We start from the raw sequence: 20,949 nt of genomic DNA, 5'->3' as shown, positions 1-20,949 counted from the left end.
CCTTTTCTTAATCTTTCTTCTAAGATAAGTCGTAAGGTCAGTATTGCCTCACGTGTTCCAACATTTCTACGGAATCCAAACTGATCTTCCCCGAGGTCGGCTTCTATCAGTTTTTCCATTCGTCTGTAAAGAATTCACATTAGTATTTTGCAGCTGTGACTTATTAAACTGATAGTTCGGTAATTTTCACATCTGTCAACACCTGCTTTCTTTGGGATTGGAATTATTATATTCTTCTTGAAGTCTGAGGGTATTTCGCCTGTCTCATACATCGTGCTCACCAGATGGTAGAGTTTTGTCATGACTGGCTCTCCCGAGGCCATCAGTAGTTCAAATGGAATGTTGTCTACTCCCGGGGCCTTGTTTCGACTCAGGTCTTTCAGTGCTCTGTCAAACTCTTCACGCAGTATCTTATCTCCCATTTCGTCTTCATCTACATCCTCTTCCATTTCCATAATATTGTCCTCAAGTACATCGCCCTTGTATAAACCCTCTATATACTCCTTCCACCTTTCTGCCTTCCCTTCTTTGCTTAGAACTGGGTTGTCATCTGAGCTCTTGATATTCACACAAATGGTTCTCTTCTCTCCAAAGGTCTCTTTAATTTTCCTGTAGGCAGTATCTATCTTACCCCTGGTGAGACAAGCCTCTACATCCTTACATTTGTCCTCTAGCCATCCCTGCTTAGCCATTTTGCACTTCCTGTCGATATCATTTTTGAGACGTTTGTATTCCTTTTTGCCTGCTTCATTTACTGCATTTTTATATTTTCTCCTTTCATCAATTAAATTGAATATTTCTTCTGTTACCCAAGGATTTCTATTAGCCCTCGTCTTTTTACCTACTTGATCCTCTGCTGCCTTCACTACTTCATCCCTCAGAGCTACCCATTCTTCTTCTACTGTATTTCTTTCCCCCATTCCTGTCAATTGTTCCCTTATGCTCTCTCTGAAACTCTCTACAACCTCTAGTTCTTTCAGTTTATCCAGGTCCCATCTCCTTAAATTCCCACCTTTTTGCAGTTTCTTCAGTTTCAATCTGCAGTTCATAACCAATAGATTGTGGTCAGAATCCACATCTGCCCCAGGAAATGTCTTACAATTTAAAACCTGGTTCCTAAATCTCTGTCTTACCATTATATAATCTATCTGATACCTTTTAGTATCTCCAGGATTCTTCCAGGTATACAACCTTCTTTTATGATTATTGAACCAAGTGTTGGCTATGATTAAGTTATGCTCTGTGCAAAATTCTACAAGGCGGCTTCCTCTTTCATTCCTTCCCCCCAATCCATATTCACCTACTATGTTTCCTTCTCTCCCTTTTCCTACTGACGAATTCCAGTCACCCATGACTATTAAATTTTCGTCTCCCTTCACCACCTGAATAATTTCTTTTATCTCGTCATACATTTCATCTATTTCTTCATCATCTGCAGAGCTAGTTGGCATACAAACTTGTACTACTGTAGTAGGCATGGGCTTTGTGTCTATCTTGGCCACAATAATGCGTTCACTATGCTGTTTATAGTAGCTAACCCGCACTCCTATTTTTTTTTATTCATTATTAAACCTACTCCTGCATTACCCCTATTTGATTTTGTATTTATAACCCTGTAATCACCTGACCAAAAGTCTTGTTCCTCCTGCCAACGAACTTCACTAATTCCCACTATATCTAACTTTAACCTATCCATTTCCCTTTTTAAATTTTCTAACCTACCTGCCCGATTAAGGGATCTGACATTCCACGCTCCGATCCGTAGAACGCCAATTTTCTTTCTCCTGATAACGACGTCCTCCTGAGTAGTCCCCGCCCGGAGATCCGAATGGGGGACTATTTTACCTCCGGAATATTTTACCCAAGAGGACGCCATCATCATTTAATCATACAGTAGAGCTGCATGTCCTCGGGAAAAATTACGGCTGTAGTTTCCCCTTGCTTTCAGCCGTTCGCAGTACCAGCACAGCAAGGCCGTTTTGGTTAATGTTACAAGGCCAGATCAGTCAATCATCCAGACTGTTGCCCCTGCAACTACTGAAAAGGCTGCTGCCCCTCTTCAGGAACCACATGTTTGTCTGGCCTCTCAACAGATACCCCTCCATTGTGGTTGCACCTACGGTACGGCCATCTGAATCGCTGAGGCACGCAAGCCTCCCCACCAACGGCAAGGTCCATGGTTCATGGGGGGGGGGGGGGGGGGGGGGGGGGGGGGGGGTGAAGATGTAACCAAGGCGTAACTAGATGTCATGGACACAGGGTGAAGTCGTGCACATATTTCTTACGGGCCACTGTATAGGTTAAACGATCGAGGGACTTCTACTCCTGTATCTTTTTTTCCTTCTTATATACTGGGCGATCTGGTGAACGTGGAGAATGACTACCATGACAATTTACACATACATGAGGGGGAACACAGGGACTCCCCTCATGGAGTGGACATCCGCAGTCACCACAGAGAGGGGCCTGGGAACAGCGGAAGACATGTGGCCAAAACACAAGCACTTAAAACACCTCATAGGAGGTGGGATGTACGGATTCACATCACAGCGATAGACCATAATCTTAACTTTCTCAGGGAGGGTATCCCCTTCAAAGGCGAGGATAAAGGCACCAGTATCAATACGATTGTCTTTAGGACCCTTCTGGACACGCCGAACAAAGCGAACACCCCACCGTCCGAGATTGTCCCGAAGTTCCTCATCAGTTTGAAGGATGAGGTCCCTGTGAAAAATCACACCTTGTACCATATTTAGAGACTGGTGGGGGGTAATGGATACAGAAATTGTGCCAAGATGGGTACAGGCACGAAGGGCCGCAGATTGGGCAGCTGAAGCAGTTTTTATCAGCAACAAACCCGACCACATCTTGCTCAGGGAGTCCACTTCGCCAAACTTGTCTTCAATGTGTTCCACAAAGAATAAAGGTTTGGTATTGGTGAAAGTATCTCCATCAGTCCTGGTGCAAACTTGATAACGGGGGAAAGGTTTTGCCCCTAGCCGACGGGCCTGACCCTCTTCCCAGGGGGTAGCCATGGAAGGGAAGGCCGAAGGGGCAAGAGAAGCAGCACTTGAGGAATCAGTTCCACGCAGAGAGATGGCCGCAGAAGAACCGCCAGAGTTCTGGACCCGTATGCGTTTCATTTGCATAGTGTCCGCCCTGATACCACCCACTCCGATCAGGGGCTCTCCTCACGGGCGCCACCCAGCCACAGCAAGGGCCGTCTGGCACGGCGGCCATTGCCGAGAGTTCCGATGCTCCAGGATGACGAGCAACCACTCCAAGGCATGCATGAGGAGGTCACAGCTCAGGTATCAGAAGTGTGATCCCTGTGTGTTCAGGGGGCTCAACCAAAAGGGTACATAGCGACCCCACCACACGGGCTGGCTACCGTGCTGGCTATGCACCCTAGTATCAGACGACGACGTGAAAGAAAAGGTGGAATGTACTAGGAGGGCGCACGTCGGAGACACTAGGTAAGGTGCTCTTCCCCAAATGGCTCACACTATGGAGGAGAAATTTTGTAATGGAGGTCAAACCCCAGAGGGGGACCAAGGAATGCCAAAAGGAGGAGATGATTATGCAACAAAGCCGAATTGGAAAACCAACAGAACCAGGAGGATAGTGGGGGCCAACATAAGCAAGGACACCAAGAGAGGGAGAGGAGAGGGCGAGGGGAAAGGAGCAAGGAGGGGAAGGGAAAGGAAATGCAGCCCTGGAGAGAGAGAAGGCTGCAATGGCTCCGGGCCCCGTGCTCTCCACGCACGTCTCCACAAAAGAGTTGTGGACCCCCTGGGGGACACACAAGGGGGGAGGGGGAACCAACATATGAAGTAGTAAACCCACCGTCGCAGCTCACCTTATACAAAACATCGTTCCATGGTGCACAGTGTCAAAAACAATCTCGTAATCCACCATATTATGAAGAAGGGATATTTTATGGACATATATGAAGAAACAGAAATTTACCTAAAAAAACCCAAACAAAAGACGCTCGATGAGCTATGTCCACCAAGAAACACCAGTAAATATGCTTTTATTAGCAGTTCACAATGTGTCCAAGCTATGCTACTACCCTCTATTGTTTCCTGTGCTTTAACTTTTGAATGCTGTACGATGTAACTTTACACTCGACTGCAGCTGTTCTACACTTTCTTGGTAAAGCACAAATTTGGAATTTCTAACATGTTTGAATATAACTCCTCTAAAAACTAAAGTATGTAGATTCTCTTGAAAACAATGGCTTGATCTAGGGCAGGAACCAGTCGTGAACTTAAAATAAAGTTCTTACTAGCAACTAGAGTGGCTTTTCTTTAATGGAACATACAGTTATAAACTCAGCACCTGTTGTGTTTGATACTTGTAATAATAGACACCCTGACAATGTTTATTACCCATGACCTACACAATTTCAATATAACAACTTACTTCATGCTGCAGAAAACAAGAGACGATGTTGGACTTCATCATCACAAGGTAAGTCCATGCCAACATAATACGATGGCATGATTTGCTTGCTTCCAAACAATGTCCAAGGCACATCTGAAACTTTCACCCTGAACACCTGATTTGTAAACAAAAGTTTCATTCATATTTTGCTTACAAATACACTCTCTGTCATACATACAAGCAATTCACAAAGTGCACTCATAAACAATTTTGCTGTAGCTATCTTCAGCAAGACATATTGCTGGAAGACTTAGAACAGCAGTTAGTAGACCTTTTTTAAAAAAGAGACAGACAAGCTATGGAGAGGACCAAAAAAAGGCCCGTTTAACAATTCTGAACACTATAGGGAAAGTCTTCAAGACACTTTACAGAAGCTCATTTCATAGCATGATGCCATGTACAATTTTGTCCCTGATGTTGAATGCAATCAAGATATGTCAAGCTGAGAGCAATATACAGACAAAATTAAATGCGATATACAGACAATCTGAACCAAACAGTGACAAAGACCACCACGTTTTCCTATGAGGTCATCTGTCAGGCAAAATGAAGTAGTAAGTTGTTGTTAGATGGAATACCTAGAACAGCTAACATGAATGTGGAAACAAAGAAAATTTACTCAATTAGTGTGGAAACAGCAACCACAAATACAGAGGCACATCTCATCTCAATTATTTTGATGCATGAAGACCTGTACTGTCAGCGACTCCTGCAAGACTGAACTTGACATTCCTGAAGGCAATGAGTGCCCTAGAAGAAGTCATCGTACCATACAGTATAGTTGTCACTATGAAAACTCTGTGGGCTGAAATGTGTCAGAAATGGGTTATTCATTCTAGAAGAACCAAAATATTATATGGAGATGTAGTGAAATTACTGAACTTTTTAGTACAAGCAGTTCACGGTGCTCTTACTGCACAAAAGATTCACTGATAACACCTGTTATCCTCTAACTTCACACCCACTGCAGACACAACTCGAAAACTCATAGAGAGCTAAAAACTCACAAAAACCTAGACAAGAAGAACAACCATACTGTATATTTCACACAACTTGCATTCACTGGGCCCACAACTGCAACAAAGGAACTTATAGTCAACAAGTATTGATAAGTTAAAGCACTTTAAGAAAGTCAGGCCTAATGTTCTAGGTACAAGAAACATCCTCACGAAGCTATCTGTACTTATACTGATACTGGTACTGCTACCTCCATTTCATCTTCTCAACAAGTTACCAATATTCTGTTGGAAAAATCGATATTAAGTTCAATAAATTTTACTTATCTTCAGACAGCTCCAGTTGAGGTCAGTGAACCAGACAATTAACCAGACTTTCTGTGTTCTGGATGGCAGTAGTCAGTTGAGCTTCATTTCCAAGTCCCCCATTGATAAGCTAGGTTTACAAACAACAGATCATCATGACCTCTCTCTCATTGCTGCTGAAATGCCATCCATAACATTAAAGCCCCATAGTACTCACTTTGAAGGGGATCTGGACAAATTACAAAAAAGTCTGTGACTGCATTTGAAAGCATATACTCATTTGCCACACACCTAACAGTACATTCCAATATAAGGAAACTACTGCACACCTAGAGACTTCAGTTAGCAGACCCCCCCCCCAAGGATGATAAAGAATGTCTTCCCATCAAGATCCTTATAGGACCAGATTACTAATGGAAAATCATTACGGATTCCCTTTTGATTCAACTATCATCATCCATTGCACTGATATCTTCTATTCTAGGTTGGATTCTTACTGGGAGTAAGTCAAGCACCATGGCAAACCTTGTGATAGCAAACTACAACAGTTTATAGACACAGCAACACCCACAGATGATGTCCTAGAATGTTTCTTGAATTTAGAAACTGGGGATCACAGTTAACCAAAAATAACTCGGATCCAAAGGAATTGGTCTTACTGCAATATTTATTAAAATCGTACTGCACTGAAGATAATAGAAGGGTGGTTTCTTTCTGCTGAAAACCCAATGTTATGGTTCCTAATAATCTTCAGAAAGCAGGGAAAAAGATTTATTTCAGTGGAGAAACAATTCATTAAGTCAGAAATCTGAAACACATTTACGAAGACATGAATGACAGTCCCCATAAAAAGAGATGTGGAGGTCACCATCCTTGAACAGACATCAAGTAACACATTTTACTTACCACATTTTGCAGTAAAGAAACAAAAGTTGGGGCTCATCAAAATGAGGACTGCATTTGATGGTTTGTCACATGAGGAGGTACTTGTACATTCACTGAAAGACTCTTTAAAATGGGTCCTCAATTTAATTCCCAGTATTGTTTTGGTATTATTGAGATTTTGTCTATATCTGGTAACCTTAATTGCCCATATCAAACAAGCATTTCTACAGAAAAGTCTCACAGGGAATTTGTTTGGTTTAAAGTAATCATATATCAATAAGGAAATTATACTACAATTGACCAGCCCATTTCTCCTTGCAGTAACACTGAAGGAACTTGTTACAACACACAAAACGAATTTTTCTCAAGGCTCTTTACTTGTTGAATATAACACGTTTATGTATGATTTTGTAGCTGGTGCTGAAGATGCCAATGCCGGAATTTCTATTGTGGGCTTACAGCAAACATGAGACACATCAGTCTACCATGGCGAAGTGGGCCACAAACTCGAGCCAAATTACTGAAATACGGTAATCAGAATTTGTTGTAAACATTACAGATATGGAGGTGCTAGGATTCCACTGGAACACGCAGACTGCCTCCTTCAGTACTGTTCACAACACTGTAATCATAATATCACAAACATCCTGCCACTAAGTGAGAAGTACTCCACAGCACTATCTGATTCTATGATCCACTTGGTCTGTCGTCATACGGATCCCTCACTGCAAAAATAATTTTCCAGGAAATTTGGCCAAGAAGAATTGAACTATATAAGCTCTTACCTCTCGATCTCGACAAACGCTGGCAAAGGTGGGTATCAACTTTGCCATCATGTTCGCACACAGACGTGCCCAAATGGGTTGGTGTTTCTGAAGAAACTGAATCGGAAATCTATGATTTTCTGACACATCACAAAAGGCCTGCAGAGCGGACCTTTACGCATGTCACATAGATGCATAGTCTGCAGCAAAAACATACTAGCTCCCATCAAGAGAATAACTCTTCTGTGATTGGAACTTCTATCAATATTTCTTGAATCAAGATTACTTCATTATTTCTGTGAGACCACGAGCTAAAATGCAAGCCGTACAACACTGTGAACTGACTCAGCTGTAGCCTTAGCATGGATACAACATGACCCAAACTGATGAGAGACTGTGTGCCAAACCGTATTACGGAAATGCAAGAACTAATGAAGCTATCACAGTGGGGATACTTACCTGGCGAGGAAAGCCCAGCAGACAAACGTCAGCATGCTATTATATGGGTCCATTGGCCTGCTTGATTAACAAAGAACCAAACAAAATGGCCATAATTTATACAGACAAAAGACCGTTCCTTGGAAGTAAAGAAGAAATTAACATATCAAGTCTTCGTGGTAAAAACAATACTATCTATTTTAACAGCTGTACAATATCGTAATTACTACAAGCTGTTATGCGTCACAGCAAGAATACTTCACTTTAAACAGCAGTTAATGAAAGGAAATTGTACATCCAGATACCTGACAGCATCAGACTTACACGAAGCATGTACTTACTGGATTCAGGTTGCTAAACATTTCTCAGCACAACTGCAAACTCTGCACAAGAACTTGCCTCTGCCACAAAATTCTAAGATATCTCATTTCAATCCATTCTTGAATAATGGTCTGCTTCATTTCAGTGGACATCCGCAGTTTGCAGAATCACCACCCAATTATTCTCGATGGACACCATTAATTCACCAGCTTACTGATCCAGCAGGCTCATATTCGCCTACATCATCTTAAACATAGTGTTATCTGAACTGAGAACAGAATGCTGGATTCCTCGAGCTCAACAGGCAATTAAAAATGTTCTAAACTGCTACCTACTTTGCAGATTGTGAAGGATCACTTTGTTCAACAAACAGAAACTCCATTGTCAGCTGAAAGAGTACCACCACTGAAACCATTTGAAGTCACACGCACCAACTTTGAAGGGCCTGCTATAGGTCGGACAACTGCTATAGTTGTGCGCACAACAACATGCGCACTGCACTGGGAACTATGCTCAGATATGTCAACTGCAAGCCCTACAGAGCTTGTGGGAAGACATGGAGTGCCCAGCATGATTTACACTGACAGCACTACTACCTTACATTCCACACACAAAGAGTAGAAGGAACTCTGCCAGTCTTTCATGGTAAGCGAGACATACAAGTACCTCAACCAGCAAGCTGTCATATGGACATTCATTGGCAAACATGCCTTGATGGGGATGATTATGGGAACAGATGGTAGGATATGTGAAATTCTGCCTCACAAATGTTTTACGGCAGTAGCAGTTGGATGAAAAATGTCAGTTGGAAAGGATTTCTCCAACGAGTTTCAATGACAACAGAACACTTCTAGAACAGGTGGAACAGAAGAGTACCTAATCCTAAGCTAACACTTTCCCATTCATCTTTGACTCCCCCGTCCTCTGCGGGTAGGCTCTCGCAATGTGGTATATATTTAGATGGATACACAGGGCTCTATATTTATTTGCATGAAACTGTGACTACACAAGCCTACGAGTATGACATGCTCAATGCTTACGTGTTCGCTCAGGCTGATGCAAAACATCTCGATTTCATCCAAAGAGGATGCATTTCATGGACAAATACATTCAACAGCAAATGGTACAGGGTATGGAGAGGCAATCGCCAGACCTCAATTAGAATTCCATATATCACATTTGGGAGGCCAATACAAATTTACAAGGAAAATTAAACAACCTTCCTATGCAGCACTGGCCTCTAAGAGCAAAATTCAAAAGTGTGACACCTGAAGAAAGTAAGTCTAAACATTTTCATAATGTCCTAGCAAGGAATGTTTTAAGAATTTTGTAACATTTGTGTGTGAAGGGGTAAAAAGTTACAAGACCAAGACTGATACAGAGACAAAAACTTCAAACATTATGAGGTCAGCAGTATACAAAAGCTGCTTTTCTTGTGACTAATGGTGACAATCATTAACAAAGATTTTCATAAAACAAGAGCTTGAAATAATGATTTTTAGGAAAGTAAGGTGCTATACAGTCTTAATGGCAAAGGTTTCTTCAACTGGGGCATTAAACCTATAAAGTACAACTGATATATGCAGAAAATCGTTCTTTAAAACTGTTAATCAAAAACAGAAATTGTATCATCATCATTAAATGCACTATATAATTATGGTGTTATGTTATGCCTGTAACTCATGAGTTATCTCACTATAAGAACGATTTACAAGTTAACGATTCTATTTGTTGTTACTTAGTTCAGGTTTGAAACTATACCTGCTAACACGGGTTTCTCTTGAAACAGTCATCAGAATCTCTTTAATCAAACGGACAAATGGTGTCTTTGGTATTACTAGTTGAGTTGATCTCTGATACTTCCTTATCTCTTTAAGTGCTTTGAAGCCAGGTTTTGTTGCTCTCTTCCTTCTCACCTGCAAACAGAAGATAAGGTACTTACTATTCTGAAAGCAGCCCATAATATTACAAACTTAGGTGGTAATAAATAAAAGTGAAGTAAAAACTTTTAAATGGAAATGTAAGTATCTGCAATAATTTTCACATCAAAAAATTTTAATGCGCTCTCCTTTGCTTGCCTTTTATTCTAAAAGTGTGCATATGCCATTTCTTAGTGTCACAGCACCCATCCAACTTGAGTGTGGACATGTTTAAACTTATTTAGAGCACTGCACACTAGCACTTAGCACGCCATGAGTTGTTATTCACTTTCAGTTACGTTACATTCATTTTTCACGCCATTTCCGGAACATTATGTTGGAGGAAAAGTGCAAATAGAAGCTGTTGAACACCAAATGACCTCAATTTAATAAATTGTAGCTGTCTTGTGCTATAACATATAGAACATGACACTATCAGTAATTATGTGAATCTCAGAATTTGTGAGTGCATTTTTTAAATTTTTTTTAGTTTTTATTTTACTGCTTTTTTTTTTTTTTTTTTTGGGGGGGGGGGGGGGGGGGAGCAACAACTCCTCCAAGACCCCTTCCTTATTGTTCAAAGAAACTCACCTGGAATGGAGGCAATTATAGAGGAACACGAAAAACCTATCCATCTTTTAGATGCCATGAAAGTGTTTACAAACAATTTGAGTTGTTGTTTATTTCATATCACACATGACAATGCTCTGCAAACTATTTCAGAGGAAGAGGACACAGTCATCTTACTGTGACAAAGAGAATTGGGAAGATTTCGCTATAATCTATAAGTAGACATAAGGCTCATAATGAAGGAAGGAAAAACAAGGAACACATAGGACACAATAAATTATTGCAAGTACCCACTTTTCAGCTGCATTCCATGATCCACTTTCTGACTATTCTGGTAACGAACTTTTGAATTCTGATGAAAGAATCAAGGGAAAGATGCTATTTCAATTTATTATTACTGCAAATAATGGCACTAGGAGACAAGGTACCATACATTATATGAAAGAAGCAAAGTACCACAGCTTTTATAATGATGACAAAAAAACTAGTGCTTGCTTTAGATATATGTCAGCTGGGTATCTGATACTGTTTCTATTCTGCAGGCTGCAGCAGAAGACCTGACAATCTCCTACTAATAAATTTAAACTTTATCTAATCCCCAAGAATAAAAGGAAGAAACTATGACATCATTGGGATGGAAAATTATTGCCCACCTTGAATGTTAGGGACTTACAGGCAGAAAGGTTTCCAGTGGTACCTTTGCTTTGAGACAAAGAGGAACTTGTTGGTTTTCAAAAACTAACTTTTTTTTAAATAAATAAGAGGAAATGCAAGCTGTTTAGATTGTATTGGCAAAGTGGGGCTAGAAGACAATGTAAAAATTCTCTGTAGCAAAACTACTGCTTTAATGAAGCATACTGTAACAGTCCAACTATTTTGGCTGTACATACACATTTTTATTTTCCTCTTTACAGTAGTTAATGCTAGGTCCATGTTTTAAGATGCTTGTGGAGTGACAAAATTAAGGCCACAAGCAGAAGATGATAATTTTATTAACTGTTTCAGAAACCTGTTTCTTGCCAGTAAGAAACCACCAAACAGTATTTCACCCATGAAGAGATGTAGCACATGGTCAGAGGAGGTGCAAGCAGTGACTGCAACATGATAATGGCTCAAGTAGCACAGAAATTACAGTATTTGCCACCGAACAAAACAAAGATTTTTTAAAATAATTTGTTTATGCTACTCTTAGCATTGTATTCACGCATGACTGACACAATGCTTTTGGTTGCATCAGGCCAGAATAATTGATACTTAACTTAACAATATCTGATTTCTCTTAAGGGGAGCTGTGTTTGTAATTGCAATATCAAAATATAGGCCAGATATATTTGTTTATCAGATGACTGTTTTCCATTTTGTGGTATGAGGCTCAACTGACAGTGTTATGAACAACTATAGAAATTAAATAATGGAAACTCCAGGTAGGTATATCAACAATTTAGGAAAACACACACACACACACACACACACACACACACACACACACACACACACACACACACAAGACTGCCAAATCCAGCATCTCAGGCCAGAATGCAACTACCACATGGGATGCAAGCAGCAATCTGGAGGTAGCAGGGAAGGGGAAGGGATAGTAATGTTTGGATGGAGAGAGAGAGACGAGTGTTTTGTGGTGGTGTGTGCAGGGACTAGACTGCCAACCAGTGCAGCATCAGGAGGTTGTGGCGCAGGGAAGTGCGGAAAAATGGTACAAAAAAGGAGACGAGCAGGGAACGACGGGCGGATGCATTGTCAGAGGGCTGAAAATAAATAGGGTGGGAGATGAGAATGGTGAGAAGACAATAAGACAAAGGGGCCGGAAAATGGGTGGCAGGTGTGGGGACAGTACGTTACCACAGGTCGAGCCCAGAATAATTACGGCAGTGGAGTATGTGTAGTAAGGATAACTCACATCAGTGTAGTTCAGAAGAGCTGATGGTGGAGGGAAGGATCCAGATGGCACAGTAGCCATTAAAATCAAGTGTCTGATGTTCAGCTGCATGTTGTTGCTAAGGGTGGTCTACTTTGCTCCTGGCCAGTTTGGTGGTGGCAGTTCATCCTGGTTGACAGTTGGTTGGTAATCATAACATAAAATGCTGTGTAATTATTGCAGCGGAGCTGGCAAATGACATGGCTGCTTTCACAGGTAGCCTGGCCCCTGGTGAGGTAAGATAAACCTGTGACAGGACTGGAATAGGAAGTGCTGGGTTAGTGGATTGGGCAGGTTTTGCACCTGTCTCCCCCACAGGGATATGGTTCTTGTGGCACAGGGTTGGGATTGGGAGTGACGTAGGGAAGGACTAGAAGGTTGGGTGGGCGACAGAACACCATTTTAGGAGGGTTGGGAAGTATCTTGGGTAGGATGTCCCTCATATCAGGGCATGACGCAAGGTAATCCAAGCTTTGGCGAAGGATGTGGTTCAGCTGTTCCAGTCTGGGGTGGTACCGGGTGATGAATGGGACACTCCGACGCTCTTTTGTGGCTGGTTCTTGGAGGTGGTGGGTGGACTGGGGGTGTGATGGGAAATGGTACAAGAGATCTGTTTGCGGACTACATCTGGGGGATAGTGGTTGTCTGTGAAGTCCTTGGTGAGACCCACAGCACACTGACTAAAGGAGATTTTGTCACTACAGATATGCTACCTTCGGGTGGCCAGGCTGTATGAGAGGGATTTTTTTGTTGTGAAAGAGATGGCAGCTGTCAAAATGCAAGTGTTGTTGATGATAAGTAGGTTTAACATGAACAGAGGTGCAGACAAAGCCATCAGAGAGAAGAGGGTCAGCATCTAAGCCGGGTTGAGGAGGACCACGTGAAGCGGATGGGAGAGAAGTTGTTGAGGTTGTGAAGGAACAAAGATAGGGTGTCTTGGCCGTGAGTCCAGATCATGAAGATATCATCAATGAACCTAAAGCAGATTATGGTTTGATGTTCCGGGAGGCTAGGAAGGACTCCTCTGATGGTTGGCATAGGAGGGTGCCATGCAGGTGCCCATGGCTGTGCCACCAATTTGTTTATATACAATCCCTTCAAATGAGAAGTCCTTTTGGGTTAGGATAAAGTTAGTAAGGCGCATAAGAAATGAGGTTGTGGGTTTGGAGTCTAAAGGACATTGGGAAAGGTAGTGTTCAATAGCAGTAAGACCGTGGGAATGAGGGATGTTGGTGTATAGGAAGGTGGTGTCAACAGTGACAAGTAAAGACCTGGGAGGTAAAGAAGTGGGGATGGCGGATTCAGTGAAGGAAGTGATTGGTGCCGATGACGTGGGAGGCCAAATTACGAGCAACTGATTGTGGCTGTTGGTAAACGAGGGCAAAAATTCTTTCATTTGCAGCACAATAACCAGCCGCAATGGGGTGTACAGGATTATTGTGTTTGTGGATTTTGGGAAACAAAGTGGGCATGCAGGGGTGTCATAGGGGCGAGGAGGGAAATGGACTTTGGGGAAATGTTCTGGGAAGGACCTAAAGGTTTAAGAAGGGACTGGAGTTTCGTATTGGACGTCTGGGATGGGTTCATCCCGGCAGACTTTATAGGTGGAATAATCAGATAATTGGTGGAGGTCTTCTGCCAGCTAGTCAATGTGATTCATGATAACAGTGATGGAAACTTTGTCTGCAGGTACAATGATTAGGTCAGCATCTGTTTTGATGTTGTTTATGGCTTTTCTTTCTTCTATTACAAGATTGGTGTCCTGAGGAAGGGATGTGGGGAAGGATGTTGAGGCGAAGTTGGAGGTAAGAAATTCCTGGAAGGTGACGAGTAGGTGGTTAGGTGGGTAGGCTGGGGAGGACCAGGGTTGGATGATGGTATGAACTGGAAGAGGCAGGGTTCAAGCTTGGAATTAGGATGGTTTTGGTTGAAGATTTGGCAGCAAAGAAGTGCAGGAGTAGGGAGAAGAAGAGTAGGTCTTTGACAGGTCTAGCATTGTACATTAAACAATTAATTAAGCATAGAAAAAAATTTAGTCTCTCAGGGGGGTGACAAAGGCTGCCCAAGGAACTGTTTTATTTCAAGGTGTCGATGGAGATGTACAAAGTCGATTTACTATTTTTATAAGCACAATATTTGGAATGCCTACACATGGTAGGAATACTTTTCGTTCTTTCAACTGTCATTAACTAAAATGCAATATGTATTATCATTTTCTGGAAACTTTGAAGTTACTTCAGAATTCTTGGTGAAATTATGTCTGCATCCACACAAAATTGCAAAGCATTATTTTTGTTATTTTTCGATGTGCGTGAATTAGTTTTGTTACACATTTTTGTCATTTCTTGTAAATTCTCAGTGTCAATGATTGTTGTAAATCATTGAAATACCAGTGATTAGCACAGAGGAGGAGAGCAGTTTGTTACCAACCATCAACAGCACAGCATAGAGAACTTACTTTACATATTTTCACCACCGAACATCTCGTGTGCGAATAAAGCAATTTTGTGGAAAATTTATACTTGGAATTTATTTCGCACATTACATAGTGAGATTTGTACAAAAACATAGAAGAAGAGCTCGGGAGTATTTGAAGTGAAGCTAACCTCTCAAGAATGAAGATTTTTACAAGGTAAATTTCCTTTACTTTATGTCTGTGGTCACAATTTTTTTTTTTTTTTTTTTTTCATCAGATTACAAGTTTCGGTCTTTAATGACCATTTTCAGATCTGCAGCAAAATATGGGAAAACATAAATACACTAGCAGCTTAAAGAAATACAATAGCCCATAATGAAAAGTACTACTGACATACAGGTACATTTGTGCACTTTAAGTATGAAGAGGCATATCTGTTCTATGGAAACATGTCTTAACTTACTGCAGCCATAGTGGCATTGTCAAATGTTAAACACAAAATTAGTACCAGCATCATCAAATATGTATAAATAACAGCATATGCAAGAATTATCTTGTCAGCAGCACTACTGTTCAAAACAAACTGCTGTAGAATAGCCACAAGATGTTTGTGTTGCAAGTTCACCAGATGTCACTACTGTAAGCATACACTTATTCTTCGATGATTAATTGAACATCTTAAAATAAAGGGTGTTATAACTGGTAAAGCCTGTAACGGGCTTATAAGGTATAAGAGGCATTACAGTAATAAAAAGCAATGATATAGAACATGACTAAAGGCTTACAACATATCACTCCACATGTTAGGCAAATATTAAGCGCGTAATAGTTTAAACTAAAATGGCATGCTAACTGGCTGGGATGACGAAATTAGAAATTGCAGAGACAGCTTTTAAGGTCAATAATGCTTTGTCTGTTCAAAATGGTTCAATTTTTTGAGTCACGAGAGTGGTATTTTCAAGGGTCTCAATACTATGTTAGAGAAGGAGAAAAGCAATGATCATTTGACCTAACAAGGGGAACGCGACAGTTCTTATATATGAAGATGACTACATTAGGAAAATGTATTTTTCTTTTTGCATTAAACAATATTACAAAGATTCACTAAGACCCAACAGAGAAGTTTCAGACCAATTTCCAGAGAAAGATTGACAGCTCCCACTTTTTTCTTAATGAATACGAAAAGAGATCACTTGAAATTATGAATGTCAAACTTCTCCAGTTTAGATCTAAAGTTACGATTCACAAAGATGGAAATCGAGTTTGTCCAATTGTGAACAATATATCATCACCATGCTATAAATTAAATAAGTTTCTTAATAATAAACTTAAACCGGTTTACATGTTCGATAATTATTTGAGGTCAAAAATAGTTTGGAGTTAGCAAATGCAATCAATATACACCAAATAATGAAACATTAGCCTCCTTGGATGTAAAAATACTCTACAGTGATGTCCTAGTAAAAGAGACTACTGACATCATTAGATGTACTCTCCTATCCTATAACAAGATGCAGAGTTGTGAATTTCTAAAACTTGTCTTAGATTACAATTTTTTTTACCTTCAGTGACATAATATATAATCAAAGAGATGCGCTTGGGATGGGTAATAGTCTAGCTGGTACTTTAGCAAATATTTTTGTGAACAATTCAGAATGTAAATTTTTTTGCCAAGTTTCCACAGCTAAAAGATAAAACAATTTATTATAAATGGTATGATGATGACTTTTGTTACTGATAGGTGACACCAGTGAGGTCAACGCATGTGCCCAAAAATAATTTTACTATTGAAGTTAAAAAGAGGACTCCATTAACTACCTTGACCTTACTATTAGGAGAGTTGACAACACATGTAAGTTTTCGATTTTTAGAAAACCTACTTGTACAGATAGTATCATCAATGACAGCTCATGCCACCCTCCCCGATACCAAAAGGCCTTCTTCACCTCCATGATTCACCGGCTCCTTCGCCTACCTTTGGACAAAAGTGAAATACAAGAGTGAGTCAAATGAAAACCTTAAATATTTTTTTAAATATTATTTATTGTGTAGAAGTGGTACAAAGCTGTATCACTTTTCAACATAATCCCCCCCATGCTCAATGCAAGTCCTCCAGCGCATACAAGGTGCATAAATTCCCTTAGAAAAAAAATTCTTTTGGTAGTCCATGCAACCACTCATGCACCTCGTGGCATATCTCATCAGAGCGCAACTTTTTTCCTCCCATTGCGTCTTTGACTGGACCAAACATACGGAAATCACTTGGGGCAAGGTCTGGTGAGTATGGTAGATGAGAAAGACACTCAAAATGCAGGTCTGTGATTGCTGCAACTGTTGTACGGGCAGTGTGGGGCCTTGCACTGTCATGTTGCAAAAGGACACCTGCTGACAGCAATCCATGTCATTTTGATTTGATCGCAGGCTGCAGATGATTTTTTAGATCTGTGTGTGAAGCACTGGTCACAGTGGTCCCTCTAGGAATGTTGTTGTTGTTGTCGTCGTCAGTCCTGAGACTTGTTTGATGCAGCTCTCCATGCTACTCTATCCTGTGCAAGCTTCCTCATCTCCCAGTACCTACTGCACCCTACATCCTTCTGAATCTGCTTAATGTATTCATCTCTTGGTCTCCCTCTACGATTTGTACACTCCACACTGCCCTCCAATGCTAAATTTGTGATCCCTTGATGCCTCAGAACATGTCCTACCAACCGGTCCCTTCTTCTTGTCAAGTTGTTCCACAAACTCCTCTTCTCCCCAATTCTGTTCAATACCTCCTCATTAGTTATGTGATGTACCCATCTAATCTTCAGCATTCTTCTGTAGCACCACATTTCAAAAGCTTCTATTCTCTTCTTGTCCAAACTATTTATCGTCCATGTTTCACTTCCATACATGGCTACACTCCATACAAATACTTTCAGAAACAACTTCCTGACAACTTAAATCTATATTCGATGTTAACAAGTTTCTCTTCTTCAGAGCTAGGCATGTAATGCTCCAAAATGATGCCTTTTTCATACCAAAAGAGAGTCAGCATAACCTTCCCTGCTGATGGTTCTGTTCGAAACTTCTTTGGTTTTGGTGATGAGGAATGGCGCCATTTCTTGCTCACTCTCTTCGTTTCCAGTTGGTGGAAATGAACCCAGTTTTCATCCCCAGTAATGATACTTGCAAGGAAGCCATCACCTTCTCATTCAAAGCGCCGAAGAAGTTCTTCACAAGCATCAACAAGTCGTTCTCTCATTTCAGGAGTCAGCTGCCGTGGCACCCATCTTGCAGATACTTTGTGAAACTGGAGCACATCATGCACAATGTGGTGTGTTGACCCATGACTAATCTGTAAACATGTTGCAATGTCATTCAGTGTCACTCGGCAGTTTTCCTTCACTATGGCTTCAACTGCTGCAATGTTCTGTGAAGTCACAGAACCTGGACGAGGAGCATCTTCCACTGAAGTCACACCATTTGCGAACTTCCTACTCCATTCGTAGACTTAATGCTGTGACAAATATGCATCACCGTACTGAACCTTCATTCGTCGATGAATTTCAATAGATTTCACACCTTCACTACGCAAAATCCGAATAACAGAACGCTGTTCTTCCCTGGTGCAAGTCGCAAGTGGGGTGGCCATCATTATACGACACTGCGACGGTATGTGTGCATCTGCACTATGCTGCCACCTACAGGCCATTCTGCACGCTGTTTGTAGCACGCTTACCAACTTACAGGATAACGGAGCAAAATTTCAATTTGTTATTACAAATTTAAGGTTTTCATTTGACTCACTCTCGTCCATAAAGAACTCAGCATTTTAAAACAGACTGCAGTAGCGAACGGCTTTTTTTGTAAATGATGTCACGCGCACTTACAGCGTGCTAAAAAACATTCACAGCCATGGAACGAAACTGCGTTGTGTCTGCTTTTGTCTGAAACTGGTCATCTATAGGGAACACTAAGAATAGTATGGGTATTCTCCAAAGGGTGGAAAAGGCCTTGATCTTAATTTGTTAGAGGTGCTTGAAATTTATAAAGCAAAAAAAGAAAGAACCAACAAAACTGCTTAACTGGCAGTGATTTCGTGCCCAATGCCTACTTTGTTTTGTTTGACAATGTTTTACTTTAATCACTGAAAGCCTCTTGTTACTAGTTCGTTGATAGTTTCACCTAGTATAGAATGCCTTACATATTTACTTCATTGTCTTATGTTGTGCTGATGCTAGTGATTTCTAGTTCCTTCGCTGTTTATATAATATACTTTATTAACTAGATAATCTTATTCGTGCACTGATATGGAGTTTTATCATTCTTTTCTTGCAGCGGCATGCTGCAGAGTATGAGGTGCCCTCTGGCGGTCAAGTTCCAACTAACCACTGCTTGCCTACGCGGAATTCTGGTGTTAGCGCTAACAGTGGGCGCTGATTATGTGCGGCAGTCTGCTTTCTTTCATTGTGGCTTATTTAGATATTTGTTTATAGTTTTCTATATTATTCTGTGCACTTTGAAAGCTGTTTATTATTTAAGTCATTATCTATAATATCGGCACTTGATCATTTCCTCTTTTTGACAAATTTAACTTCAGTCGCGTTTTATTTCATTGCTTCTTATTACTGTAATGCCTCTTATACCTTAGAAGCAGGAGTAGGTTTAATAATGAATTAAAAAATAGGAGTACGGGTAAGCTACTACAAACAGCATAGTGAACGCATTATGGTGGCCAAGATAGACACGAAGCCCACGCCTACTACAGTAGTACAAGTTTATATGCCAACTAGCTTTGCAGATGATGAAGAAATTGATGAAGTGTATGATGAGATAAAAGAAATTATTCAGGTAGTGAAGGGAGACGAAAATTTAATAGTCATGGGTGACTGGAATTCGAGAGTAGGAAAAGGGAGAGATGGAAACATAGTAGGTGAATATGGATTGAGGATAAGAAATAAAAGAGGAAGCCGGCTGGTAGACTTTTGTGCAGAGAATAATTGAATCATAGCTAACATTTGGTTCAAGAATCATGAAAGAAGGTTGTATAGATGGAAGAACCCTGGAGATACTAAAAAGTATCATATAGATTATATAATGGTAAGAGAGAGATTCAGGAACCAGGTTTTAAATTGTAAGACATTCCCAGGGGCAGATGTGAAATCTGACCACAATCTATTGGTTATGAACTGTAGATTAAAACTGAAGAAACTGCAAAAAGGTGGGAATTTAAGGAGATGGGACCTGGATAAACTAAAAGAACCAGAGGTTGTACAGAGTTTCAGGGAGAGCATAAGAAAACAATTGACAGGATTGGGGGGAAGAAATACAGTAGAAGAAGAATGGGTAGCTTTGAGGGATGAAATAGTGAACACAGCAGAGGATCAAATAGGTAAAAAGACGAGGGCTGGTAGAGACCCTTGGGTAACAGAAGAAATATTGAATTTAATTGATGAAAGGAGAAAATATAAAAGTGCAGTAAATGAAGCAGGCAAGAAGGAATACAAACGTCTCAAAAATGATATCGACAGGAAGTGCAAAATGGCTAAGCAGGGATGGCTAGAGGACAAATGTAAGGATGTAGAGGCTTGCCTCACTAGGGGTAAGATAGATACTGCCTACAGGAAAATTAAAGAGACCTTTGGAGAAAGGAGAACCACTTGTATGAATATCAAGAGCTTTGATGGAAACCCAGTTCTAAGCAAAGAAGGGAAAGCAGAAAGGTGGAAGGAGTATATAGAGGGTCTATACAAGGGTGATGTACTTGAGGACAATATTATGGAAATGGAAGAGGATGTAGATGAAGATGAAATGGGAGATATTATACTGCGTGAAGAGAGTGACAGAGCACTGAAAGACCTGAGTCGAAACAAGTCCCCGGGAGTAGACAAAATTCCATTAGAATTACTGACAGCCTTGGGAGAGCCAGTCCTGACAAAACTCTACCATCTGGTGAGGAAGATGTATGAGACAGGCGAAATACCCTCAGACTTCAAGAAGAATATAATAA

General features: G+C 40.7%; 1 protein-coding gene across 2 annotated transcripts in view; it reads right to left on the bottom strand.

The window, feature by feature from the left end:
* Nucleotides 1–20,949, bottom strand: part of LOC126191052 (uncharacterized) — a 145,166-nt gene that overhangs the window by 21,070 nt on the left and 103,147 nt on the right. For both annotated transcript variants that reach the window (XM_049931765.1, XM_049931766.1), the window contains one exon: nt 9,881–10,035. In XM_049931765.1, the coding sequence (XP_049787722.1) occupies nt 9,881–10,035 (155 nt within the window). The remainder of the gene's footprint in view (nt 1–9,880; nt 10,036–20,949) is intronic.

This window comes from Schistocerca cancellata, chromosome 6 (genome assembly GCF_023864275.1).
Source record: "Schistocerca cancellata isolate TAMUIC-IGC-003103 chromosome 6, iqSchCanc2.1, whole genome shotgun sequence".
Classification (NCBI taxonomy): domain Eukaryota; kingdom Metazoa; phylum Arthropoda; class Insecta; order Orthoptera; family Acrididae; genus Schistocerca; species Schistocerca cancellata.
The sequence above is the reverse complement of the archived record's forward strand: the minus strand, read 5'-3'. Positions and strand labels throughout refer to the sequence as shown.